The sequence below is a fragment of the Cervus elaphus genome, chromosome 16 (assembly GCF_910594005.1).
Source record: "Cervus elaphus chromosome 16, mCerEla1.1, whole genome shotgun sequence".
In the NCBI taxonomy this organism is placed as follows: Eukaryota; Metazoa; Chordata; class Mammalia; order Artiodactyla; family Cervidae; genus Cervus; species Cervus elaphus.
In genome coordinates, this window is record NC_057830.1 from 27,572,524 (window position 1) to 27,600,098 (window position 27,575).

Consider the following 27,575-nt stretch of genomic DNA (forward strand, 5'->3'; position numbering starts at 1 on the left):
ATGGACAGGGAGGACTGGCGTGCTGCGGTTCATGGGGTCGCAGAGTCGGACACGACTGAGTGGCTGAACTGAACTGAATAACATACAACGTGGAGCATCTTTTCAAAGGCTTATTGGTTATTGCATATCTTCTTTGGTGAGTAGGTGTTAAGATCTTTGGCCCATTTTTTCATTGGGTTGTTTGTTTTCTTTTTTTTCAAGTCAGAAGGGTGACTTTTTTTTTTTTCCTTTATTTATTTATTTATTTTTTCAGTGGGTTTTGTCATACATTGATATGAATCAGCCATAGATTTACACGTATTCCCCATCCCGATCCCCCCTCCCACCTCCCTCTCCACCCGCTTCCTCTGGGTCTTCCCAGTGCACCAGGCCCGAGCACTTGTCTCATGCATCCCACCTGGGCTGGTGATCTGTTTCACCATAGATAATATACATGCTGTTCTTTCGAGAAGGGTGACTTTTTTAAAATTTATTTTTAATTGAAGGATCACTGGTTTACAATATTGGTTTGATTTCTTCCATACATCAACATGAATTTGCCATGTTCTATGCTGTGCTCGGTTGCTTCAGTTGGGTCCGACTCTGCAACCCTATGGACTATAGCCCATCAGGCTCTTCTGTCCATGGGATTTTCCAGGCAAGATTACTGGAGGGGATTGCCCTGCCCTCCTCCAGGGAATCTTCCTGACCCAGGGACTGAACCCACGTCTTCTGCTCTCCTGCATTGCAGGCAGATTCTTCACCCACTGAGCCACCTGGGAAGCCCTGAATTAGCCATAGGTACACATATGTCCCCTCCCTCATGAACCTCCCTCCCATCCCCCCGCCCTTTCCCACTCCTCTAAGTTGTTACAGAGCCCCAGTATGAGTTCCCTGAGTCATATAGCAATTTTCCTTTGACTGTCTATCTTACATATATGGTACTGTATATGCTTCCAGGCTACTCTCTCCATTCATCTCACCTTCTCCCTACCACCCCCACCCAACCCCACACCTTGTCCGTAAGTCTGTTCTTTAGATCTGTGTCTCCATTGCTGCCCTGCAAATAGATTCATCAGTGTCATCTTTCTAGATTCCATATATATGTGTTAATACACGATATTTTGTTTGTTTTCTTATTGTTACATTCTTGGTAGATTTTGGGTGACAAGCTTTATCAGATGTCTATTGCAAATATTTTGTTCTAGTCTTCTCATTCTCTTGACAGTGCCTTTCATTGAGCAGAAACTTCTAATTTTAATGAAATCCAGATTATCAATTATTTCTTTAATGGTTTGTACCTTTGGTATATACAAAAGCACTTTTTAACATCTGAAAAATATTCATGTTAATCTGACAAAATTTATTAAAGGTTTCCTATGTCTAGATTATTTCTCAATTTTTTTCTACTTAGAAGTACTTTCTTGAGAAATGCTTTTAAGTACCAGGGATTTTAAAGTTGAGCTATAACTCATACTCCATAAAAATTCACCATCTTAAAGTATAAAATTTAGTGGTTTTATTATATTCACAAAATTATGGAACATCACAACTGTGTAATTCCAGAATATTTTTAACCTCCTCAAAAAGAAACTCAATACCTGTCAGCTATCACACTAAACCTCCAAACCCAGCCCCTGGCAACCACTAGCCTACTTTCTGTCTCCATAGATTTGCCTATTCTGGACATGTCATATAAATTAAATTACATTATATTTGGTTCTTTGCCTCTGGGTTCTTTCACTTGAAATTATGTTTCTATGACCCACTTTGTTTTTGTTTTTTCCATTTATTTTTATTAGTTGGAGGCTAATTACTTTACAATATTGTAGTGGTTTTTGTCATACATTGACATGAATCAGCCATGGATTTACATGTGTTCCCCATCCTGATCCCCCCCTCCCACCTCCCTCTCCACCCGATTCCTCTGGGTCTTCCCAGTGCACCAGGCCCGAGCACTTGTCTCATGCATCCCACTAAAAGATTGTTGCTGAACGATAAAACGCGGGATTCTTGGCCTCCGGAGGAGATGAATTCAATCCGGGGCCAGAGACGAGGTTGGATCGCTCAGAGCTTGTGTAATAAAGTTTTATTAAAGTATAAAGGAGATAGAGAAAGCTTCTGACATAGGCATCAGAAGGGGGCAAAAGAGTACTCGTTTGCTAGTGTTAGCAATGGAGTTATATACTCTCCAATGAATCCAAAGAATGTCTGGAGGTTGCAAAGACCTCACCAGACCTACTCCCATAATTTACATTTTAAGATAACAGAGTTGGCCAGAAGGTTTAATCTAAAGATTGTCCTCAGGCAGGATACATCCTTGTAAAGACCAGACCTACTCCCATAATTTATGTTTTAAAATAACAGAATTAGCCACAGGGTTTAATCCAAAGACTCTCCTCAGGCAGGATACATTATTGTTATATAATCCTAAGGAATGTAGAGGAAAAAAAGTAAAAAAGTTTGTCCTTTCTTCCTCCTTGAATATCCCAGACCTCTCTCTCCTTGGGGACCCCTAGACTTCTTATCAACCTGCCTAGGAAACGACTCTCTCACCACCTGGGCTGGTGATCTGTTTCACCCTAGATAATATACATGCTGTTCTCTTGAAACATCCCACCCTCGCCTTCTCCCACAGAATCCAAAAGTCTGTTCTGTACATCTGTGTCTCTTTTTCTGCTTTGAATATAGGGTTATCGTTACCACCTTTCTAAATTCCATATATATGCGTTAGTACACTGTATTGGTCTTTATCTTTCTGGCTTACTTCACTCTGTATAATGGGCTCCAGTTTCATCCATCTCATTAGAACTGATTCAAATGAATTCTTTTTAATGGCTGAGCAATATTCCACGGTGTATATGTACCACAGCTTCCTTATCCATTCGTCTGCTGATGGGCATCTAGGTTGCTTCCATGTCCTGGCTATTATAAACAGTGCTGCGATGAACATTGGGGTGCACGTGTCTCTTTTAGATCTGGTTTCCTCGGTGTGTATGCCCAGAAGAGGGATTGCTGGGCTATGATCCACTTTGATTTAATTTTTGTGTGACATGTGAAGTATGTGTGAAAGTTAGGACTTTTAGTCCTAAACATAGAATATCTATGTTTAGTTGTTCCAGCACCATTTGTTAAAAACAGTATCCTTTCTCTATTGAAATTCTTTTGTATCATTGCCAAACATCAGTTCATAATGTTCATGTGGGCCTATTTCTGGACTCTTTTCGTGTATTCTGTTGCACTATGTATGTATCCTTTCACTAATCACATTGATTACCGCAGCTTTACAGACTTCTTAAAATGCACTATATAAGCCCAACTTTTTTTCTTCTTCCAGAATTGTTTTGCCTGTTTTTTGACATTCCATATGAATTTTAGGATTCACTTGTCAGTAGCTACAAAAAAATTTTCTGGCATTTGCATTAGAATTATACTGAAATTTATATTAATTTGGGTAAATTGACATTTTAACAATATTGAGTCTTGTAATCCATGAACATGGAATTTTTCCCATGCACAAATTTGTTTTAAATGTATAAATAACTTTTTGATGCTATCGTAAATGGTACTTTTTAAAAATTTCAAATTCCAGTTGTCTAATGCTGTTCTATGTGAATAGAATAGACTTTTTTATGTGTACCTTCCATCATCCTACCCTGATAAACTCATTAGTTCTAGAAGGTATTTGTAGGGATTTGTTTAGATGTTCTCTGTAGATAATCATGCTGCCTGCAAATAGAGTTTTATTTCTTTCTAATCTGTATGAGCTTTCTTTCCTTCTTCCTTCCTTCCTTCCTTTTTTCTAACCTTGTTATTACTAACCAGAGCTTCCAGCCCAATGTTGAGTAAGAATTTCTTGCCTTTTTACTAATCTTATGGGATTATGATATTAGCTGTAGATTTTTACAAGCTTATGTTAAGTCTGCATATTCCTAGTTTGTTGAGAGTTTTTATCATGAGTGAATGTTGAACTGCTTTTTCTTCACCTGTTGAGATAATCGTAAGTTTTTTTTAATTTAGTCTCTTAATATGGTGAATTACAGTGATTGATTTTCAAACGCAAAATCAATCTTCATCATGAGTTATCCTTTTTATATGTTTTGGATTTCATTTGCTAATATTTCCTTGAGGATTATTGCATACATTCACAAGAGATTTTGGCCTTTAGTTTCATTTTTGTGTAAAATCTATGTTTGATTTTGTTATTAGGATAATGCTGACCTCCTAAAATCAATAAAATATATAACCACACATAAGAGTAGCACTTAGCAATAAAAAGAGACTATTCAAAACAAGGGCTTTCCTGGTGGCTCAGACGGTAAAGCATCTGTCTGTAATGCGGGAGACCCTTGTTCGAGCCCTGGGTTGGGAAGATCCCCTGGAGAAGGAGATGGCAACCCACTCCAGTATGCTTGCTTGGAGAATCCCATGGACGGAGGAGCCTGGTAGGCTACAGTCCACAGGGTCTCAAAGAGTCGGAAAGGACTGAGCGACTTCACTTTCACTTTCACTCAACACAAAACAGTATTGATAAATCTCAAGACTATATTGAAAGAAAAAAGTCAGACACAGGAGAGTACAACTCTATGATCCTACTTATACGAAATTCTAGGAAAGACAAATCTAGCCTGGAGGGACAGGAAACAGAGCAGTGGCTGCCTGGAAGTAGGTGTGGGGATTGATAGGTAGGGAAACAGGAAAATTTTGGGATGATGGAAATGTCTAAATTTAGATTTTGATGGTAATTACACAGCTGTATAAATATTTAAAATCATTAAAGTGTATGGGAAAATGTATACCACCTACAGTATGTGAATTATACCTCAATTGATTTTAGAAATGATTTGGTGAGTTGTAGGATCTCATTTTTTGATGCAACAGTTAGTTGTAAATTTACCAAATTCCTTGTTGACCTCACTGGGTATTTATTCCCTGCTCCCTGTCCATGTATGATCTTGGGCAAGTCACATCTCACTCATAAATCCCACTTCCTCCTCTGAGAAATGGTGGATAATGATTATTATTAACTACAGTTCTTTTAGGAAATGTTTCCTAAGATAATTTACATTAGTCACTTAAAACAATGTCTAGCACAAAGTAAGATATCAGAAAGTAATAACTGTCATCATTATCTATTTTACTAGTACTGCTAAAATCAAAGTAATGATCTGTATTCCTTTAAAGGAGCTTGAAGAAAGATAATAGCTCATCATAAAACAAGAAACTAAATTAGGGCTCAAGGAGACATTTCTCAATGTGACAACTCTGTGGGAGGTCCTCACACCAAGGGGATGGTCATCAGTTTTAAGAGAGTACTGTTTATCTGATGATACCCACTCCTGAAATCTTGAACCCCAACGTCTCCTCAAGACTGTAAACTAGATGTCTGACAGACAGGCAGAATGAAGTCTCAACTAGAGAAGATTGGAACTAGGGAACATTGTCAGGCTCATGTGGTTGGCTGTTGGCCCCAGGGCCTTATGTGCCCCTGTGAACTGACTGACATGACTCACTTCAAAATACTTTCAATAAGTTCAGTTCCCAGGAAACAAATTTTTCACAAGGCAATAGAAACTCCCTCACCAGGGGGCATTTTCCTTTGGAAGCTTTTAAACCAAAAGGAGCCTGGTGGACCATCATCCCTGAGTTCTTGGTGTATGGTCCAGAATAATGGTTGTGTATGGATATGATGTGTATCAGATTTTAAAGTATTTTAGAGTGAAAATACACTTGAGGATAGCACTTGCGTCTTTCAGATACACAAATCCTAAATGCCTTAACTTGTCATGGAGGTAATTTTATTTGTCTTCTCTGATTCCTTTTAACCTAACTCTCTTGACCAGTGGAATGATGTTATGGCACTCTTGTGGCAAAGGAAAATTCAGTGATTAGCAGCTGCTCTAGCACTGACTCATTGTCAAAACTTGTGAGATTTCACAACTGTAACAGTTATCTATTGGTACGTTAAAAATTATCACAAACAGCAGCTCAAAACAACATACATTTCATATCTTATGGTTTTTGTGGATCAGGAGTCTGGATACAGTTTAGCAGGTCCTCTGCTCCTGGGCCTCTCCTTTAGGCTGTAATCCAGGTGTCTGGCAGGCTGGCAGAATGAAGTCTCAACTAGGGAAGAATCCATCATCAAGCTCACATGCTTATTGGCAGAATTTCAGTTTCACAAATACTGAGGGACTGAGGACTTCAGTTTCTAGTGGCTGTTGGACCAAAGCTACCTTCAGCTTCCTGCCAGCAGTAATGTGGGCTGTCTCAGTTCTGTGCCGTACTTAGGAGAGGAACTGTGACCGATATAACTCTGGAGGCTTTATAGAGGTATTCAGAGTAAAGAAACACTAACCATCTAAAATGTGGAACTATCTTTCTAAATAGAGCAAAATCAGTATTCCAAGGATAAATTTGTTAGTTCAGTTCAGTTCAGTTCAGTCACTCAGTTGTATCCAACTCTTTGTGACCCCATGAACTACTGGGACAAATACTTCTTCGCCCAAAAGAACTACTTTGTCTCAATTTTAAAATTACTGTTTAGCTTCCCAACTGCTAGAAGTGGACTATCTTTGTGAATGAAAATGAGTAACCTTTCCCTACAATTTCCAACTCCTCCCAGCCAAAGTCTAGTATTTCTCATTTGTTTTAATTTCAAAGAAATACATTGATATAGAAATTTACTCAAATACAGCAAAATATTATGGATACACCCTTCTCAATGTATATACCTACACCTGCCTGTTAAAATACACATATATAGTCATCTTATTTTTTGAATGAGATTATATTATAAACATTGTTCTGAAGTTTGCTTTTTGCACTCAGACATGTCCTTTATACCTTTCCATTACACACAGAAATACACTTCATTTTTTAAAGGTTTTATGTAGCCATGATAAAACATTTCTCTGTCAATAAGCATTTAGATTATTTTCAGCTTTTTCCTATAACAAACTATGCTACAACAAAAGTCTTCCAATATGTGAAGTATGTAATACCCATGCTTATGTAAACTACATTTTTAGGAAAAAGTAGATTTGTTGAGACAAACAGTATATACATTTACAAAATTACAAACATTTCCTATCTTTTGGTCAAAAAAAGGCATCAGTTTATAAGCAAATTTCCATTTCTTCACATTCTTTCCAACCCTAAATATCATCAATCTTTTTACTTTTGTAAAGCTCAGAGGTTAAAAATAGAGATCTTATTCTAAATTGTAGCTCCTGGATTATGAGAGGGGCTAAGCATCTTCTGTTATTTCATCCCTTTTTATTCACCCTCAGAACAAAATAGGCATTAAGGTGAAATCTGTGGAGGGAGCAGGATATACCCTCTTAATTCCTTGACTCAGAATGTTCTCAACACATCAGAGAAGCAAAAGTAATGAGACGTAATTTCATCTAAAATGGAGGTTGCAAATTGAAATACTTTGGTATCCCTTAGGAAAATGCAAATAAATGCTGAAGGGAAACAACAGAGAGTAGTGGGGTCTTTGCAAACTGGAGAGTGTAACCTTTATTTATAAAGGATTCACATTTTCTTTAGTGTTAATAATTGGACACACTTGTTTATGATATTGCAGCCTCTGACCTAAAATGATGAAGACTCTGATTAGCCAAAGAAGTACATCTAAATACATGATTTCCGTAGAAAAATATGCCCTTCTATTAAAAATTCTAATATTGATTATAATTATTTAAAAAATTTTAAACTATGGTTTTTGTTAATTTTTGTTTAAAAATTAAGATAAAGCTTAGTTTCTAATAAACATATAAAGCACTTTTTTTGCCCCATCTACATCTTAAAAGGAAGATCAAGTGAAATAATGAATCTGCCAGAAAGCAAATATTAGAAATTTGTTTCTTTACTTTAGTATTTATCTCTGTTTATACAGACACATTCTGAGCAAAAGAATTCTTCAGCCTTTCATTCAGTTGAACCACATGAAATTGCCATCTTGAAGATAAAGAAGTAGTTGAATGTGTGCAACCTCATATGGATAAACCAAAAGCTTTTCTGTAAACTTGTCTATTCCACAGGCAATTTATTTTAAAAGTCCAGATCTTTCTATGGGAGTGGGAAGTGGGGGAGTTGGAACAATACCTTTGAAGTGTTAATGCTTACATGAATTAGTTTATTTGTTTTTATTAGCTGATTCAAACTTCTTACTTCATCTTTTTGTTTATGAGGGAGCCATGTTTTGATAGTAGCCTGAACCAAAAGGAAATAGCTATATCTCTTACACTGAGTCTGTCTACATGGTCAATATGTTTCAAAAGTTCTGCTGTCTACAAAGAAGCCTTTTTGACTATGACTGGAAATAGTGACTGACAGGCAAAATATTCTGTATTGCTGTGAGGTATGAAACATTACCTGTTTGGTAAAGCAAAGTTACGTAATGGCTGTACCTGGCCTCTTCCACCAGATGATTCATCAGTTTCATGGAGTCATTTGTCAACATCATTATCCTGATCACCACCAATTAGTGTTTGCAGAGCACCCACACGGAGATGACACTGTACCTGGTGCTTGACAGAATACAAGGAAGACAAAGAGAGAACAACTTATAAAGTAAACTGCTGGAACTGTGCATTTGAATATGAAACATAGCATAAACATACCTGTAAGTCCAAGCCTACCTGGGTCACATGTGGTAAAATAAACTCTTTGAAACTAACCATCAAGCTTCACAGTGGTTATTTGTGTTGCAACAGAGGATGGTCTTTCCACATAAAGAGGCTGAGAAGGGCTTCCAGTCTCTTTGTGGACCCCAGAGCCAGACAAAACATTTGTGAGGGCCTTTATTGACTATTGAGTTAAAATCTCCAGAATCCTTTTACAAGGCCCATCAAATCTCTAAAGACAGGGAATTTGAAGATTCTAGGGAAGATTCAGTTGGTTAAGGGCTGGGAATTTTGGAGAGTTCCATAAAGAAATTCTGGAACAAAAACACATATGAAATCATCATAGGAGGACAGTTCTATACATATTTTCCAGTTAATAGTTTTTAATAAGTTTCAGGTACACATTGGAATTGAACCAAGACTATTTTTTCCACCATCATCATCATTCTCATTTTGAATTACTCCATGCTGTATGTCCTCTTCAATGCCATCTTGAATTAGATATAGACAGAATAAAAAGGAAAACTGAGCAAAATCCACCTGAGCCTGACTTAGAAGCACTCCTAAGCTTTCTATGAGATTTAAACAGAGTAACCCCAGTTTATAAGCAAGCAAGGTGTGTGTCCTTAGTGTGTGCCCAGTGGGATGATTGGAAAGCAAGACATATTTTCCTTCAAGCGCCAACTGTTCGGTGGTTAGGCACTGAGGCTGGTACTGGATAGCCCGTTAACCCAGGGTGCCCGTGAGGTCTGACCCTGCTGATGGCACCCAATAGAACCTCACAGTGGGCAGTAAGCTCTCCCGGGAAGCCAGGCACACACCTGTCCTAGCGCAGCAGATCCAGGCCTATGGGGCCTGAGAGATGGCGGGCTCTTCCAGCATCACGACGTTATAGTGCAGCCTGGGAGAGAGGAGGCATGGGGGTGGCACCCAGGCAGCCTCAGGCTGTGGGAACGGATGGGACCCTGTCTGTCCCAGGAGGTTTCCCACCACCCTTTGTTCCCCAGCCCCGTACACCTGCCCAGACTTCCCTTTTCGCTAAAAGGAAGTGGCCGCTGCAAAGACTACCCTCTCTGTGGAGGTTTTCTGAGTCTTTATGGGGGAAACAAGGCAGAATGAGGGCGACAGTCCCTCCTCCACCCCTTGGTTCATCCCATCGCACAGGACGAAAAGGAGGCTTGCTGCAGGTCAGAGCAAATCCGGGCTTTGGCCAAGCAGGATCTCTGGTCCCAGGACCAAATGCACAGGCTCATGAACAGTGAGCAGGGTCTGGAGACAGAAGTGTGCAGCAGGGACATCACCCTAGATGGGCGCCGAGGAGCAGGGGCGGAAGCAGGGGCTCTGTCCTCTGCTGTCCCCTTCCAGGACCCCTCAGGTCCACCCGGGCGGTGTGAGCAGCAGGCCAGCGTGTGCTCCTCTGCGGCGAGCTGGGAAGTGGGAGGGAAGAAGCACCTCGAGAGGTGACATAAGAGAGGATGAAGGTGACATCTATGCCTATCGCTGCTCAAGGAGGCCCTTGGGTGGAAAAAGAAACTCAGGAAGCTTTAGAAAAATAAAATCAACTTCTAGGTTATTCACTGACTTTTTAAATATTTTGCTTCCATAAATTTACAGGAGAAAAGCAATAAACCAATAGAAAATGGGAAAACTACAGAAACACTTGATTTTAGAACAAATGCAAAGAACCAGTGTGAAATTATAGCAAAATGCACTAGTAATCAAAGATATGAATCTCAAAAGCACAGTGCTAAGTGAAAGAAGTGAGACACGAGAGAAAGCATACTGTGTGAGTCCATTTATATGAACTTTTAATAAAGGCAAAGCTACAGTGACGGAAATCAGAAAGCTGATTTCCAGGGCCTGGGCTTGGGGGAGGGGAAGGACTACAAATGGGCAGGAGTGAAATTAGTGGAGTGATGGAAATGCTCTGTGCTCATAATCATGGTGGTAGTGGTTACTTGACTGGATGTATTTGTCAAACTCATCAACCTGTGCACTTAAAACTAATGAATTTCTTTGTTTGTGAATGATACCACAAAGCTGACAATAAAAAAGATTTTAAAGCCTGATTGTGGATATAAAGCAAATTCAAATTCAAAATTTTAGCCCTGAAAAGTCCTTAGAGATCATCTAGTGGAACTCTCTATTTTTATATTTTTAAGTGAGGAAATGGAGGCTCAGAAATAATGTCATTCATTCAGATTTATACAGCCTGTTGGTGGTTAAAAAACACCCCAGGACCCAGCCTTTTCAGTCTTCTTTCTATTCTGCCATCCTCCCCAGGATATTTAAAATGTAAATGTATCATATCACACAATTCACAGACATCCTAAAATACTTTGCAGATATATAGTACTTTTAATTTTTAACACACCCTCATGGAGAGTATTAAAGGTATTACGATATAGTCAAACAAGGGAATACTATATGTATTGAAAAGAAATTATATCCATGGTATAGTATCAGATCTAAAATAGAAGAGTCTGCATTTTTTAAATTTTATTTTTATTTATTAGTTTGTTTTTGGCTCTGCTGGGTCTTCACGGCTGCATGAGCTTTTCCCTAGTTGTGGAGAGCAGGGGCTACTCTCTAGTTGCGATGTGTGGGCTTCTCATTGTGGTGGCTTCTCTTGTTGTGGAACACAGGCTCTAGGGCATGCAGGCTTCAGTAGTCGTGGCAGGTGGACTCAGTAGTTATGGCTCCCAGGCTCTAGACCACAGGCTCAATAGCTCTGTTACACGGGCTTAGTTGCTCCATGGCATGTAGGATCTCCCCAGACCAGGGGTTGAACCCATGTGTCTTGCATTAGCAGACAGATTCTTTACCACTGAGTCGCCAGGGAAGACCCGAGTTTGTATTATTGATGCCATTTATCATCCAGGAGATAGTGAAGGACAGGGAGACCTGGCGTGCTACAGTTCACGGGTGCTACAATTCTCAGGGTTGCAAGGAGTCAGATACAACTTGGTGACTGAACAACATGATCCTAGATGTTTCAGGTAATACCTTTGGTGGTAGACAGGGGACGGTCCTGTACCCATTCTGTTAAAACAAACATTTTCCCCTGGAGAAATAACTTGAAGGTGGTGATAAAAGTGTTTTGGTTAAAACCTCAAAGGCTGCACCATTCCTCCACTACCTGTCCTCTCTGATTGGAATATTGGCCCCTGTTTTCTCTGTTAACACAGGGGGACCTGCAGAAGGTAATGGTGAGGTCACCACAAGGACACAATGAGGACAGCCTGAGGGCCAGTGGTGCAGTCAGACAACTTCTTGAAGACAGAGATCAGACATCAGGTCACAGTCGGGTGAGTTGGAGCAGAGCCAGGAGGCCCTGTGGTTATAGCAGAAACATCTGAATCAACCAGGCAAGTCTGAGCTGTAATGAAGGTCAGAAGGTCTTTCATCTGATGTCGTTCAGGACTCCTCTTTTTCCTGATGAAATCCAGAGAAGATACAAGTGGCCACGCATTCTGAGCCTCCCTCTACCAGGGGCATGGAATGGCTGTATGGAAATTTCATTACCTGGGGACCCACAAAATAAGAAGGTGCCAAGATTGTTAGGTGAACAGGGGAAGAAAGCAAGCACAAGTCTATATATTATCCAACGGGAATACTTGATTCTTCTCTACTGCACGGATGTAAGCTCCTCCGGCACAGGTAAGTATCACTGTTCATCACTGCTTCCTCAGCACAGGGCCTGACATAAAAGGGACTCAGTAAGGATTCCTAGGATGAACAGCAAAACATCACTTCCTGAATCCAGCCACTGTGCTGTTATTATCCCAAGGCTCCACCCTTCCATTCCAACCTCTTATACACTATCCCTAGGAGGCAGAGAGTGGGGAAGAGATGGATGTAACACACAGTCCTATAGATCTGGCTAAAGGGCTAGCAGTAAGGGCGAGGCTCAGTCATCCTGGATGCAGGCTTGGTACATGATGCCGAAACTCCTCAAGACCCTTTGTCTCATGCCTACCGCTCAAATTCCTTAAATGAAATTGGAAACATATTTTACAATTCTATTACTCTTTTAGAGGATTTCAAATCCTCTCATAGGTTCATATTGAGTTCCTGGAGGGGAGACCTTCCTAGGACAATAACATGAAAAAAAATGGAAGAAATTTGGCAGAGGATCATCCTGAATGGGAAGGATGCCAGTTCCCATGGTTCTGTGGTAATTGAGGGCTGTTTCCCTGGATCAAGTTACAACCTTCTCTACTGCCTTACAGTAGGATTCTAGATGAATGGTAAAAGCACTAACATGACCAACAGATCTTATCTCAGTTGCAACAGAGGTCATAGCAATGTTAGTGTGCCTTTGGAATGAATGTCATTAAAGGATATGTCCATTTTAGAGAAATTCTGAATGTGGCTGCTTGTATCAGTATTCATGTTATCTCATTTAATTTTTAATACAATCTTATGAAGTGATTAGCATTATCCACATCTGATAGTGGATGAAACCACATCTTATAGTGGATGAAGCTTGGAGAGGATATGTTATTTGTACAAAGTTTATGACTACCAAAGCTGAGATTGGAACTATCTATATTTTGAAGATAGTGCGATTGGGTAGTAAATTGGGTCAAAGGGTACTGAAAGTTGTTGCTTTTATTGATTTGTCATTTTTTCCATTGACTTTTTTATGAAGACACGGTCGTAACATAGAAAAGTTTTAAAGTAGAAGCTTTGGAATATTATTTAATTGGATATCAAAGTTTAATGTTTTCAGCAAAGCATTTTTATTTTTCAGTTCTCTCCTCCATTTCAATCAAAATAATAAATAGGAAGAAGAGAAAGTATAAATGTTTTTCACAGCTTCTCAATCCAAAAGAAAAACTGTAAAGGTAAAACAGAAATGAAAGTTTACACAAGTCCCCAGTGTTTCCCGCTCTTTCATTAACTGGGCAAAATGATCAAACTATCAGCTTTCAGCTTTCAGTGGCAACTCCCCATTGTTCTTACAGAAAGATTTCATTGTCTATTGGATTCAGTGCCTAGATTTTCAGAATATTCAACAGGGGGAAATGCCACACGATACCAAATGAATTTATTATGTTAGTACAGTGTGTTCTTGGAAATCACTAGATTAAACACTTGATTAGATGAGTCTTACCTCCATGCTCATTTTTACCATTTCTCTCATGCATCTCTATTTCTTTTTCCTTAATGTCCCTTTAGGGTTCTCCTAAGAGAAGGGCAGGAGAAGAGTAGCACATCTCCTTGGGATCAGGCAGGCATGAGAGCTTCTTGGCTTACCATCTAAAGAGACCACTTACTGTGACCTCCTGGACTGCCTTGGTGGATTCCAGCAGAGTTCTTGAATTCATCAGTACTCTGAGGATGCTGTGGTGAGGACTCAGGGCACCTTTGCAGATTAGCTCCTGATCTTGGAGATTCTCTAAGGAAAGAAATAGTTCTAAGCTCCCTGTGATATTTCTAAGCATCTAAAGATAGTAAAGAGGGTCTAGGATTTCTGTGTTCTGGGAGCAAGAGAAGCTCCCCAAGTCCATATGAGATCCACTGATTTCTGGACCAAGTACCACAGTCCCCAGGAAATTGTAGTCAAATTGGCAACAATCCCTCTCTTAGCCCAACGATTGTCATTCTGCAGTGATGTTTATTGCATATCTGTCACACACTGGAGACCCCAAGACTGTAAAACAAAGTCTTTTTCCTCAAAATGATTTTGTTGGGGAGATCAAATACGAAACTTAGCTTTGTCAGTCCTCCTTGTACAACTAAAACACATATTTTTACATCAAATTATCCTTTAGTTCCATTTCCCTTTTTGAGCTTGGAGAAAAAAAATTCTTCTTTTACTACTATCCAAATGTTCACAAATTTCATTCGCTTTCCACAGAGTCACACAACCATCACTGGACACTGTTACTGGGCATTGCATGACAATAATTTTTACAATGAGCTATGGAAATTTTCCTTATTTTTACTTTTATTTTATTTATTTATTTATTGGCCTTGACACACAGTATGCGGGATCCTAGTTCCTCAACCAGGAACTGAATCTGGGCCCTTGGCAGTGAAAGCACAGAGTCCTAACCACTGGACTGACAGGGAAGCTTCAAAACTGGGAAAGTGTGTGTTAGGGGTAAAGTGCTATGCAGAGGGGTGGGTTCATTTAGAAGACATACATGTCATATCCAAAGTGTAGATACTCATTAGCCTTAGAATGGCCACCTTGTGTGATCTTTGTACTTTAGACAAGAAGCATAGCATGATGGGAAGGAAACACTAAGGCAGAATAATCAGACTGCAAGCTTACTAATTCAATGGTGTGGTGGGGCTACAAGACTGGTGAGAACCTATGCATTCTACCATCTGCCTGTTTTCTCTTCCTAGAGTTGGAGAATATCATCTTCAACCAGAGTTGTGTGTTCTATACAGAACTCTTACATGCTATTTTATCTGGCCATGTTAGCAGTGATTCCCAATAAAGATCAGATTCCATATTTATAAGGGTAGGTTACTTCTCAAAGGAGAAGCGGAGTTCCTCCGTGGATATTATGGACATAAGGATGAAGTTTAGATGTGATTGAGACCATAGCTATAGGACTGCTTTGAGGACAATGAAACTAAGATAGAGTGGTAGTAATCACAGGTTTTTTTGGTGGGGGGCAGGGAGTGGAGGGTTGACCACACAGGACACAAGAAAAAGCATACATAAATGACCAGAGTGGTTTCGGTAACTCAGTAAAATTACCAGAGCTTCTATTGAAAAAATTTCCCTGGTTTTGGTTTTTGAGATGATTATATAGGAATTGTTCAGTTCAGTCAGTTCAGTCGCTCAGTCGTGTCCAACTCTTTGCGACCCCATGAATCGCAGCACGCCAGGCCTCCCTGTCCATCACCAACTCCCGGATTCTACTCAAACCCATGTCCATCGAGTCAGTGAATTGGATATACCTAATTATATGGTTATATTTTCTTTCTGAGGCTTCAATTTTTTAAAAAGGAGTATTTCATGTGTATGTTTTTAGAATTGGTGAATGAATGAACCTCACTTTTTTAATACCTGAGCTTCTCAAAATCATGGGTTGTTCAAGCACTGTCATCAAAGGTAGGCTTAAAAATCTAACAATGCCTTGATTATAGGTAAGATGTAGGGCTTTTGTCTCCGAGAAATGATCAAGCAGGAAAACACTCAGGAGGCACAAGGCAGAACACCCTGCTGGGAGCTAATCGGGTGGGAAGAGGCCCAGCCCCGGGCAGGCATGACTCCTGAGGGCAGTCACATGCCTTCTGCGTGACTCATCTGTCCTTTCCTCCTTTCACATGACACCAGGCAAGCCAGCATCAGCATTGAACTCCAGAGCCTGTCCTGAGAAACTGTGGTTCCTTATCTCACGTTTCCTCAGTGCTTCATTTCCCTTGTGCCCTCTGGCAACCAGAATCCAATTTGCAGAGTGAGGGATGGGGGCTGGGGGTGAGGGACAAAGGCCAAGTCTCCAAAGCTCAGCTTCCTTATCTAAGCTCTGCCTGCCTAAAGTGCGTTTGTTTCTTCACTTTAGAGAGGAATCTGGAACCACCCTTGATTTTGTATAGCCCACTGCCATGACCATCTCCATCTGTAAAATGGGGCACCTGTCTCCTGGGGCAGTCGTTCTCCATGTGGGTCCCCTTATCTGAAACATCTACATCACTCGGGAACTTATTAGAAAAGCAAATTTAGGAACCCTATGCTAGATCCACTGACTCAGACACTGGGGGTTAGAGGTCAGCAGTCTGAGTTGTTACAAGCCACTGCCCTGCCCCCTGGGTGATTCTGATGCACTTCAAGTTTGAGAATTACTGTCATAGTGTTGTTGGGAACTTAAATGAAGGCCCCCAAATAACATTCTTAGAACAGTGCCTGGCACCTGTGTTATTTAGCTATTAGAATCATCATTATCATCAGGGGAATTTTTTCCGATCATGTTTTAATTTCCAAAAGTACCAGGTATTCAGAGATGGAGTTATCTTTCCTATGGAACACTGCTCCCCCACACCCCCACCCCATGAATATATGCAAGCTCTATTAACAGCACAAAGGTCTTCTCTGTCTTGACCTCTTCACATAATGATGCAGTATGCCCAGGGAAAGACTTTATTAATAGGGATGATTGCAATAGAAAGATGCTCAAAGCCTAAACCAGAAGTATCTCAGGGTAGGAGTGGGTGAGCAATGCTTTTATATGCAGAGACCATGGAATAGGTGGTTGTGAAAAGAGGAGGGAAAGGGAGGTAATAAAAACTTTTGTGTGGGAGTCTTGAAACCTAAAAAACTGTGTCAAACTTTGTACTAACAGGAGAGTCAAGGCAAAAACTGTTGTCTGCAATAGGGTACATGAGCAAAGAAGTTACAGAGTGGGAAGGTGCCATACAGGGCCTAGCTGAACTAGTGAAGCCAGCCTAAAGATATGTTAAACACAAGTTTGAAACACAATAAAAAAAATTGATTCTCACTTATACCGTTCTTTAATAAGGTCTTAATTCTTGGAACCTGTGTTACCTTATATTATAAATAATTTGCAAATGTGATTAAGTATTTGAGATGGAAAGATTACCCTGAATTATCTGGGTGGGCCTAAATATTCTTATAAGAGGGAGGTGGGGGGATATTTGACACAGACTGAAGGGGAGAAGGCAATGTGACCACAGAGGCCGAGATGAGAGTGATGGAGCCGCAAACCAAGGCATGCCTGGCGGTCTCAGAAGCTGGAAGAAGGGAGGAGCAGGTTCTTTCCTATCAGCCCCTGGTTTTCAACCCAAAGTGATGCCGATTTTGGACTTCTGATCTCCACAACTGTGAGAGAATAAATTTTTGTTGTTTTAAGCTACCAAGCTTGTGGGAATTTGCTATAGCAACCATAAGAAACTAACATACCTTGTTTCATTAAGAGACTTTCAGATTTTAGGAAGAGATCCTCTTATAATTTTAAATAAAAAATAAAAAAAGTTGTTCAGTCGTGTCCGACTCTTTGAGACCCCATGGACTATACAGTCCATGGAATTCTCTAGGCCAGAATACTGGAGTGAGTAGCCTTTCCCTTCTCCAGGGGATCTTCCCAATCCAGGGATCGACCCCAGGTCTCCCGCCTTGCAGGTGGATTCTTTACCAGCTGAGCCACAAGGGAAGCTCCTTATAATCTTAAGAGTAGGGGAAAATCCCCCAAGGTCAGCTCCTATGTTCCCTACTGCACCAATATGCTTTGCCATAATCTCATTTAAATATATTGATCATGGATGTGCACATATGCTGTAAAATCAAGACTACTGAGTTAATCTTAGTTTTTTTTAAATGGAAAGGCTGAGCTCCAGAAAAGCTGTCAGGAAAGTTATATGTACAATGTGTGTGCTGTGTGCTCTGCCACTCAGTTGTGTCCGACTCTTTACAACCCTAGGGACTGCCGCCCACCAGGCTTCGGTATCCACAGGATTTTCCTGGCAAGGATACTGGAGTTAGATTGCCATTTCCTCCTCCAGGAGATCTTCCTGACTCGATGATTGAACCCATGTCTCCCGTGTCTCCTACACCGCAAGCAGATTCTTTACTATTGAGCCACTGGGGAAGTCTTTACATGTAGACATGTCTAAGTAAATGAACAAACTACACCAGGAGTGGTCAACAAGCACAAAGTAAGAATTTGATTAATTCTTGTAGATTGATTTACTTACTCACTTTACAAATTGGTTGTTTAACCCTATAGGAAAAGCAGGTTACAGAGGTTAGAAAAATAGGTTATTTCTTAAGTGGCTTCATTTGAACATCTAATCATAAACAAACACTTTTCTATAAAATTATAAACACTTTTCTATTAAATTATAACTAGTAAAACACTTTACAAATGGATTGAATAATGATTTTTAGGAGTAATTAATGGCTCATTGAAGTTAAACAAATTAGAGGGGGCTGTTATATTGGGGAGAGATGTTAAGTGACCTCAGGGTCTTGAATACCACCACATAAGATTCGTTCATTCCACTACTGGTTTAAACTTCCAGAGATGGTATAAAGAATTTATATCCTGTCACAAGTAAGCAAAAGAAATCTAGACAGATTCACACAAAAATATCCCTTCACAGATAATTGTTATACCAACTGCATTTTATCAAAAGCAGAGCTAAGGCTTGGTTACTTGGCTAAAATGTGACTGTTTCAATAATTGACACTCACCTAAGTTACTTTGCAAAGAAGTGGGAATAGAAGAAGAAAAGGAACATAATGATTAGTAATAACACAACTCTGTAATGCATCATTTAAGAGATAATGTTGTTAGCAGATTTCATGAGTTTGAGCAATAATTCATGGTCTTGTTTAAATGGCCTTTTCCTGAATTTAGGTATTTCTTAATTTTAGGGTTTGAGCATATTTGCTTAAACGGAAAAAAAGAGTCCATTTCCCCTCCATTGTGTTTCTCTCACGTTCCAAGAAACAAAGGAGATGCCATTCTTTGGAGCAGCCTCCAGTCTGTATTGCTCAAGGCAGACAGTCACAAAGTGGCAGGTTTTTCTACCTTCTGCAATCTCAAGGAGCTGTGACCCAAGGGCAACTGTAAAACCCACGTGTTAGAATAACTTAGATTTCTTGTGATAGACTGAGTAAACAAATGGACAATGGTTCGACTTCAGCTGACAATAGAACTCTGACCCACAAAAGAAAACTTTGCAGCAACCACTTCAGAACTGTCAGGACTTAGTGAGTGGCTAACAACTTCTTTTTTGCTTCCAATTCCAGGACAAACCAGAGAAATCAAAATATTCTCCCAAAACGTAAAATGTATCATTTTTAGGTACTCTTCTTCCAGCTTGCTTATAATAACAGCCTCCAATCAGGGATTATGGAAACTTTTCACTTTTCTCATGATAAAGCTTTCCATCACCCAGACAAGATTTGTGTCCTTCCTTATATCTTGTTGTTTCCATGTAGGGAACAAGTTGTTCCCATGCAGGTGCTCTTCACTTATTTCCACGTGTGAATGGTACTTGCGTGAACGGCCATGTGTGTGTACATACTAAGTTGCTCAAGTGTCCAATTCTTTGCCACCCTATGGACTGTAACCCGTAAGGATCCTCTGTCCAAGGGATTCTCCACTCAAGAATACTGGAGTGGATTGCCATGCCCTCCTCCATGGGATCCTCCTAATCCAGAAAGACGCATCTCCTGCGTCTCCTGCATTGGCAGGTGGATTCTTTACCACCGAACCACTTAGGAAGCCCCATTGATCACCCCAACTACTTCTAAATAAAGAAAAGAAAAAGAACAAAACATAAATTTCTAGTCATTTGCCATACAATATATATTTCTGTAAGCACCCGAGAATTCCTGGCTGCTAGCTGTGTTTGAAAGGAAAGAGATTCTACTTCAAAGAGCATAAAATAGACATTTTAAATAAATTGATTTTAAAAAAATATTTGTGCTTCTACGAAGGTTACTAATTTAATTTTAACTAAGAGTTTTCAAATCAATATGCACCATGACTCTATTTTTGTTATACAATATGAAAGAGTTATGGGTGAGCAGTTGAGGGTGTTTATTTTCTAAAATATACTTTCTATAACGAATATGTTTCTTATATAATTTTTTTAAGTAACTTTTTAAAAAGTTTCTGAATTAATTTCCTCAAATTTCTAGCTCTCCATTTTTCCCTCTATCCAAAACATTTCTTCTAACCATGTAAACCTAAATCCTCACATTAAACATAATTAAACCACATTTTAGAAGTGGATTTCTCACATCTCAAGAGAAGTACTTTGGATACTTCTCCTGAAGTAAGACAGTCTATCCTTCTCTTGAAGGAAGACAATAATCCATAATCCAGAGAGTGGGGAAGCAAAAGTGGTTTCCACCCTTTTTCCTCGACTCTTCTCCTTTATATTAAGACAAATTTTCTGTAAATAGCTCGTTTCTGTTGGTTTTAAGACAGGCTTGAAAGGCGAGAAGACCCCCTGACCGGGAAAAACAGGAAAGGGGCATAAAGAAATGCACGCCTCTCTGCATACCCACCCAGCCCACCCCTTTGCCTCCTGAGATTTGGGCAGTGACCAGTCACAAGCTTTGAGGAACTGCCATTCCGCTCTGATTCTTCTCAAATCCAGCTGGTACCACCCTCAACCCGGGAGGGACCACATCCGCCTGCGGGCCCAGGGTTCCTCCAGCCTGCTTCACCTTTGCTGTTGAAAAAGCGGGAACCCCTAGACAAGACAGTTCTCAGTCCTCCCGCGGATTTTCACTAAAAACTCTAGGACTAAAGGAGGTACAGAGTTACACTGAAAATCCAGTTGGGGCTCCCTGTAAGCTACTTTTGGTGAACCAGCCGAGCATAGGGATTGGAGGTAATTAGTTGATGTTGGTCCCCAGGAAGGCGCCGGACCCCTCCTCATAACTGCCCACGGACCCCCAGCTCTTCGTATTCGGTTCCATGGAGGCTGGGACGGCCTTCCCGGGGACAAGTTGGAACAGAGTCGCATCACGCGCCCGGAGTACCCTACCCACGCCCGGAGGCCCTGCCCGCTGACAGCTCAGCCAATCGCCGCGCGGGCAGGCGGGAGGGGCGGGGCCGGGCGGGCCGCAAACCCAGGCCTTAAAGGCTGAGTCAAGCGCGACCTGGCCAGCACCTCGGACCTCGGCGACCTTAGGAGAGATACGTGCGACCGTGGAGTGCGCCTGCGCAGCTTTGGAAGCCGCAGGTCAGGGACCCAGTCGGGCTGAGGCGGGTCCGGGCCAGAGACTGGAGGAGGCGATATCCAGGGACTCGGGGGAGGGAATAGGCGCGACCTCCAGGAAACAACAGCGTCTACCCGCCGGGAGTTAACGAAGTTGGGTCGGCACTGCCTGGAGCTTTGGCCTCCTTGAGGTGGTGAAGGGGGAAGGGCCATTTTTGGGAAACCCAGGGCGAAGCTGAGACCACAGGGGGGACTAGGCCGGTCAGTCTCTGGGCGACAGCGGGCACAGAGTCCCGGTGGATCGCGGTAGTCTGACCTCCGAACGCCGGGTTACGGGACCAGTCGGTCGCTGCGCCACCATAAACATCCTCTGGAAGCGACCGGCGTGCGGAGGCCTGAGAGTGGGGCGGCACGTTCCTGGGCTGGCCCCACCTGCAGCGCTGGTGCGAGCTCAGCCCGGCCGGGTTCTCCCAGCCCTAGGAGTCAGAGTCGGGCCCTGTCCGGCTCGAGAACTGGGGCTCAGGTCGCCGTCGTGATCGCGTGCCAGTTTGAGGGAGAGGGAAGGAGTGTGGGCTACACAGGACAAGGGGAGGGACGGGTGGAGGGCTGGGTGCACTTTGGCCCACCTTGTCTTGGGGAGGCTTTTCAGAAAGTTTTCAGGTAGCGAAGATTCGAAGGTGCAACTCCCTCTGCCGTATATTAGTCAAGAAGAAAGGTATGAGGTAGCACCTAATTCTTCGGGATTCATGTCTGTCCCTACTTTGGATTAGACGTCCTGATAAATAAAAATTTTTCGTCACCTCCATACCTTCAGTAAGTAACCTGAACCAACGGTTTCCTAGCTATTATTATCTTAAGACTCCGACCCATAAGATGGCAGAGACCCTTGCGTGCCTGTATACATGTGCATTCAGTCTTGTCCGGCTCTGCGACCCATGGACTGTAGCCGCCAAGCTCCTCTGGCCCTGGAATTTTCCAGGCAGGAATATCTAAGTGGGTTGCCATTTCCTTCTCCAGAGGATCTTCCCGACTGAGGGGTTGAACTGGAGTCTGTTTCGTCTCCTTCATTGGCAGGCGGGTTCTTTACCAGCTGAGCGATCCTTACCATGGTGAATTTTCAGTGCAGGCATAGTGAAGTCGGTTTCAGTTCCTATAGCACTTGTCAGCCTGTTTTTTCAATTTGATGGCTGAATCAAAATGTAATAATTTTGTGTAATATTTTATGTTTTTCTCCATCTGTATCTTTAATCTTTTTCTATAGACCTTTCATAAATATTTGAGAAGATCATTTAAGTGTTCTCAGTCCACTATAGTGACTGTAACATCTCAGAAGAAAGCTTTTTTTATTTAAGGATTGGCCTCATCAAATACTTACTAATTTCTTTTTCTTTCTTAGGCTTTTGAAACATGAATCCTTCATTCTTCCTGACTGTCCTTTGCTTGGGAGTAGCCTCAGCTGCTCCAAAACTTGATCCAAATTTAGATGCACATTGGCACCAGTGGAAGGCAACGCACAAGAGGTTATATGGCATGGTTGGTAACATCTGAAAATGTCCAGAGGGACCCCCACAGAGAATGGTCTGTGCTGTTGGTCTGAATAATTTCTGGAGTAGTTTTGTCAACTTTGACCAAGGTAGTAACTTAATAGCATATATTTCTGAGCACAGCATGGGCATATATTCCTGTGTGGGAGTTTGGAGAACAGCTCCCAGAAGTATAAAGCCATTCCTAACAATAATTTTTCTCTGTCTGAAAATCCATTTGGTGAACGTGGGTTGGGTTTTAAGTAGAAATTAAAATGATCAGTTACATGTTTATATCTAGAATGAAGAAGGATGGAGGAGAGCAGTGTGGGAAAAGAATAAGAAAATAATTGACCTGCATAATCAGGAATACAGCCAAGGGAAACATGGCTTCACCATGGCAATGAATGCCTTTGGTGACATGGTGAGTGTAGCATGAGTTGCTCAATTTCTTGTGCCTCCTCTCCTCAGTGCTTTAGCAAAATAACTTCTTATTTTTCTACATTTTATTTACTTTTCCTTAAAGACCAATGAAGAATTTAGGCAGGTGATGAATGGTTTTCAAAATCAGAAGCATAAGAAGGGGAAAGTGTTCCGTGAACCTCTCCTTATTGATGTCCCCAAATCTGTGGATTGGACTAAGAAAGGCTATGTAACTCCTGTGAAGAATCAGGTATGACAGTATTCAAATTCAGATCTTCTTAAGAGTGTTTAGGTATATGGATTGTTGTTGGTCTTTGTATATGTCTTGTAAACTGATGTCTCTTTTATTTTCAGGGTCAGTGTGGTTCTTGTTGGGCATTTAGTGCCACCGGTGCTCTTGAAGGACAGATGTTCCGGAAAACTGGCAAACTTGTTTCGCTGAGTGAGCAGAACCTGGTGGACTGCTCTCGGCCTCAAGGCAATCAGGGTTGCAATGGTGGCCTCATGGATAATGCCTTCCAGTATATTAAGGACAACGGAGGCCTGGACTCAGAGGAATCTTATCCATATCTTGCAACGGTAAAAGGAGCTCCTTATCTTGTCATTACAGCTCTTCTTTCTAACATTTTCAGAGATAAGAGACACCTTATTCTGCATTCACATTTTATATGCAAACTGTTAGAACTGCCACTATAAATTATCAGCTATTGCAGAGGTCTCTGATTTTAGATGGTTAACATAGTTTGTCTTCTATGCCACATGGAGAATATGCGCACCATTCTATGTGTGCATGCGTGCTAAGTTGCACCAATCATGTCATCTTCGTGACATCATGGACTGTAGCCTGCCAGGCTCCTCTGTCCATGGGATTCTCCAGGCAAGAATGCTGGGGTGGGTTGCCATGCCCTCCTCCAGGGGATCTTCCTAACCCATGTCTTATTATGTCTCCTGAATTGGCAGGTGGATTCTTTACCCCTAGCGCCAGGTAGGAAACACCATTCTGTATATAATGCATATTTCTCCATAGTGAATAATTTATTATGGCCAGGTAGATCTTAATGGCCGGCCTCATTGAAGAAATATCTACTACTTTTTCAACTTCAAACCAATCAGTAGCATTTTTCTGGGCTGCTTTATAACAAAATTGACTTAGAAATCATTAAGTTGCAAACTGCTGAGTCTTAATGGTCCTAGAATTCATGTTACCCAGGAGGTGAATGGTAGTAATCAAGTTTTTTCCCCTTTACCTTTAAAAGGACACAAATAGCTGTAACTATAAGCCTGAGTGTTCTGCTGCCAATGACACCGGCTTCGTTGACATCCCTCAGCGGGAGAAGGCCCTTATGAAGGCAGTGGCAACTGTGGGCCCCATCGCTGTTGCTATTGATGCAGGCCATGCATCCTTCCAGTTCTATAAATCTGGTAGGTGTTTGTCTTTTATTATAGAAATTCAGGCAGTCAAAATTGGAAAACACCACCATGATTGACTTTGGGATGGAGTCCTGTTTTCTAGGACTAAAGAATTTTGAGTCTATTCATTTATTTATTATTTTTTTGAGTGTATTCATTTAATAACGGTGTTTCCATTTGACATTATGCTTTAAGCATTTTCTCATGATGACAAACTCTTCATAAATATTTTTAAATGGCTATGTAATTAATTCTTTATATATAATCTGTATGTAACTATTCTTCAATTGTTGGGCCCTTCTTCAAAGTGTTTTACTATTATAGTTAGAACTGTAAAGAATCCAATAGTTCAAGTATTTTTTTGTTTTGTGCTATTTTCTTAGTTGACATTCAAGGAGTCAAGAGGATTATGCTAATTATTATTAGTAGGTATTATTGGAAACCTTTTTTAGGTGGAAAATTTATCTATTTTGTTGAATTTTTTTGATTTCTAGTAAGTCATTTTTATTTTTATTTTTCATCAGTCATTATTTTTGGTTGACTATTTAAGTCTTATTTGGAATTTGTTTATGATGTTTCATTGAATTTTGAGATGCTTCTCTTAATTAGTTGATAAGATGGGTTACTTTCATGTGTCACTTGGAGCTCCTTATCCCAACACTGAATTTTACTCTCCCAGGTATTTATTATGATCCAGACTGCAGCAGCAAAGACCTGGATCATGGTGTTTTGGTGGTTGGCTATGGCTTTGAAGGAACAGATTCAAATAACAATAAATTTTGGATTGTCAAGAACAGGTATAAAACCCCAAATGTTATATTTTAACTTGAAAAGAGAAGTATTTAATTACAGGTACAAAAATTTTGAAATCCCGGAAAGTCTTTCTCCTTGTTGGAGTAAACGGAGAAGTACTAATATGTGATTATAAGATTCTGTAGCGAGTTTGTTGGGGTTATTAGTATGTATTTGTAACATTGCATTTTTGAATTCTGAAAATTTTCTTAATTCAGAAACACATCCAGCCCAAGGGTTTTAGATAAAAGAATTTTTCACCTGTAGAGTTGAGAGCTGCCTTCCTTTTTCTGTCTCTAATTTTTGAACAAGGAATAGTGGGCAAAAAACATCTGCCTCTACTGATTCTTTCAATCTGAAAGATTGTCCAAGAGTCCAGTGGCCTCTGTGCATCCTTTCTTTCTATTATCATTTGATGTCCTGCCATTGCATTTTACTCCCAGCACTTAGAGGTCTTTGAGGGTTGTAAGAATCAATTTTCACAGCTAAAGCGCTTTAAAGTGAGGTGTAAGATAGCCTGTGGAGAGAGGCTGCTACATTGGAATCTCAGTTCTGCCTCAATTTCCTACCTTAAAAAGTAAAGATAAGGACCCACAGGAGTAATATAAATATATGTAACAAAACTTACAATTGTACCTAATACATGATAAGTACTATTTTAATTATTAGCTACTATTAATGAAACTAACGTGTACTTGATTCTTTGTATAAAACGGAAAACATGTTCTTCTTTCAGTTGGGGTCCAGAATGGGGCTGGAATGGCTACGTAAAAATGGCCAAAGACCAGAACAACCATTGTGGAATTGCCACAGCAGCCAGCTATCCCACTGTGTGAGCTGATGGATGGTGATGGTAGAGGACTCGAGGACAGCATATCAGGAGGAATTTTATCTTAAAACTGACCAAACCCTTACTGTATAAGATCATACGCTTGAATCATTGAGGATCCAAGTTGTGATTTGAATGCTGTGACATTTTTATAAGGGTAAAATGTTACCACTACTTTAATTACTATTATAAATAGCTTTATAATGTTGAAGCCTCATTGCTTAACTCTAAGATTTTTGAATTTTCATTTTTTAAAAGGATATATAAAACTCTGCCTTTTACAATAAATTTTAATTCAATACATAAAGGTGGAACTTTCTCTTTTTAATGCATTAACTTGTAGTAGTTGGGGTATATAATTGGCCTATAAAGACATAAGTGAATGTGCCAATGTTGCATTAGGACTAGACGCTGGGTGACTTTCTAAATATTCTAGTTTTAAACATGCGTATTTTACGTCAACTGTGTTACCTAATGTTTCCAAAAGTAAATTTAATAGTTGTGATTAACAGGTTTTCAGGTGCTTGTTAATAACTGGAGAAATGTGTTCAAGATTCATAAGAAATGAGGCTGAGCTACAAGAATAGTCCTCTGGCCTCAGAAGACTAATGAGAAATCACTAGGGCACACTTGGGCTTAAGCTACCTAATCTCTGAATTAAAGAACCTCAGAAAGGAACAAAAGAGGCTAATCATATGGCTACACAGTGACTACAAATAAAACAGTATTTTTGTATACTTAAAAGATGGGAAGGAAATAAAAAAGAGGGGAAGGAAATATGCCAACTTCTGGATGAATTAGGGATGATTATTTTCTTTAAGCTGTTGTGAAGAAACTATGTATTTTTATTAGGAAAAAAAATTGTAAAAATACATGTACATTTCCTGCATGCTAAAGAAGCATGCATATATGTTTAAAAAGTCTCATGTTCCCAGTCAAAGAAATACAAAGAATAAGCTGCAGAAATATTTAATTTAGCTGTAAGATCTATTGTGAAGGAAATGAGAGATGGAGGACAACTGGAACCTTATATCCCACAAAACCTTTAATAGTCTTTGTCCACAGCCATTTCTGGAAAATACAGTTTACCACATTCAGCCAGGCTTTACTTCATCTTACTTTACAACAGCAGGCTAACTCGGTGCTGTCTACAAACTCCTGAAGCAACTAAAGACTAAGGAAACATGTAGATGCTAAATTGAGTGAAAGTATGATGGCTTTTTATTTAATAAAGTTTCAAGTCTGCAAAAGCAGAATACCTCCTGTAGATGTCTAAATTGTATTTTAGTATATTTGATGTTTCTAAACCACATCTATCAT

The 27,575-nt window shown here is 40.4% G+C and overlaps 1 protein-coding gene across 3 annotated transcripts; it reads left to right on the forward strand.

Annotated features, from left to right (window-relative positions):
- Positions 1-21,154: 21,154 nt before the first annotated feature.
- Positions 21,155-26,558, forward strand: CTSV (cathepsin V). 3 transcript variants are annotated; one of them, XM_043927842.1, is made up of 8 exons: positions 21,155-21,302; positions 22,675-22,811; positions 23,103-23,225; positions 23,328-23,474; positions 23,579-23,803; positions 24,481-24,646; positions 25,314-25,431; positions 26,163-26,558. In XM_043927842.1, the coding sequence occupies exons 2-8, from the start codon at positions 22,686-22,688 to the stop codon at positions 26,260-26,262; spliced, it is 1,005 nt and encodes a 334-aa protein (XP_043783777.1). In that variant the 5' UTR covers positions 21,155-21,302; positions 22,675-22,685; the 3' UTR covers positions 26,263-26,558. The 3 variants fall into 3 exon arrangements, with proteins under 3 accessions (XP_043783777.1, XP_043783779.1, XP_043783778.1); XM_043927843.1 differs by lacking the exon at positions 21,155-21,302 and adding an exon at positions 21,311-21,469; XM_043927844.1 differs by lacking the exon at positions 25,314-25,431.
- The last annotated feature ends 1,017 nt before the right edge of the window (positions 26,559-27,575 follow it).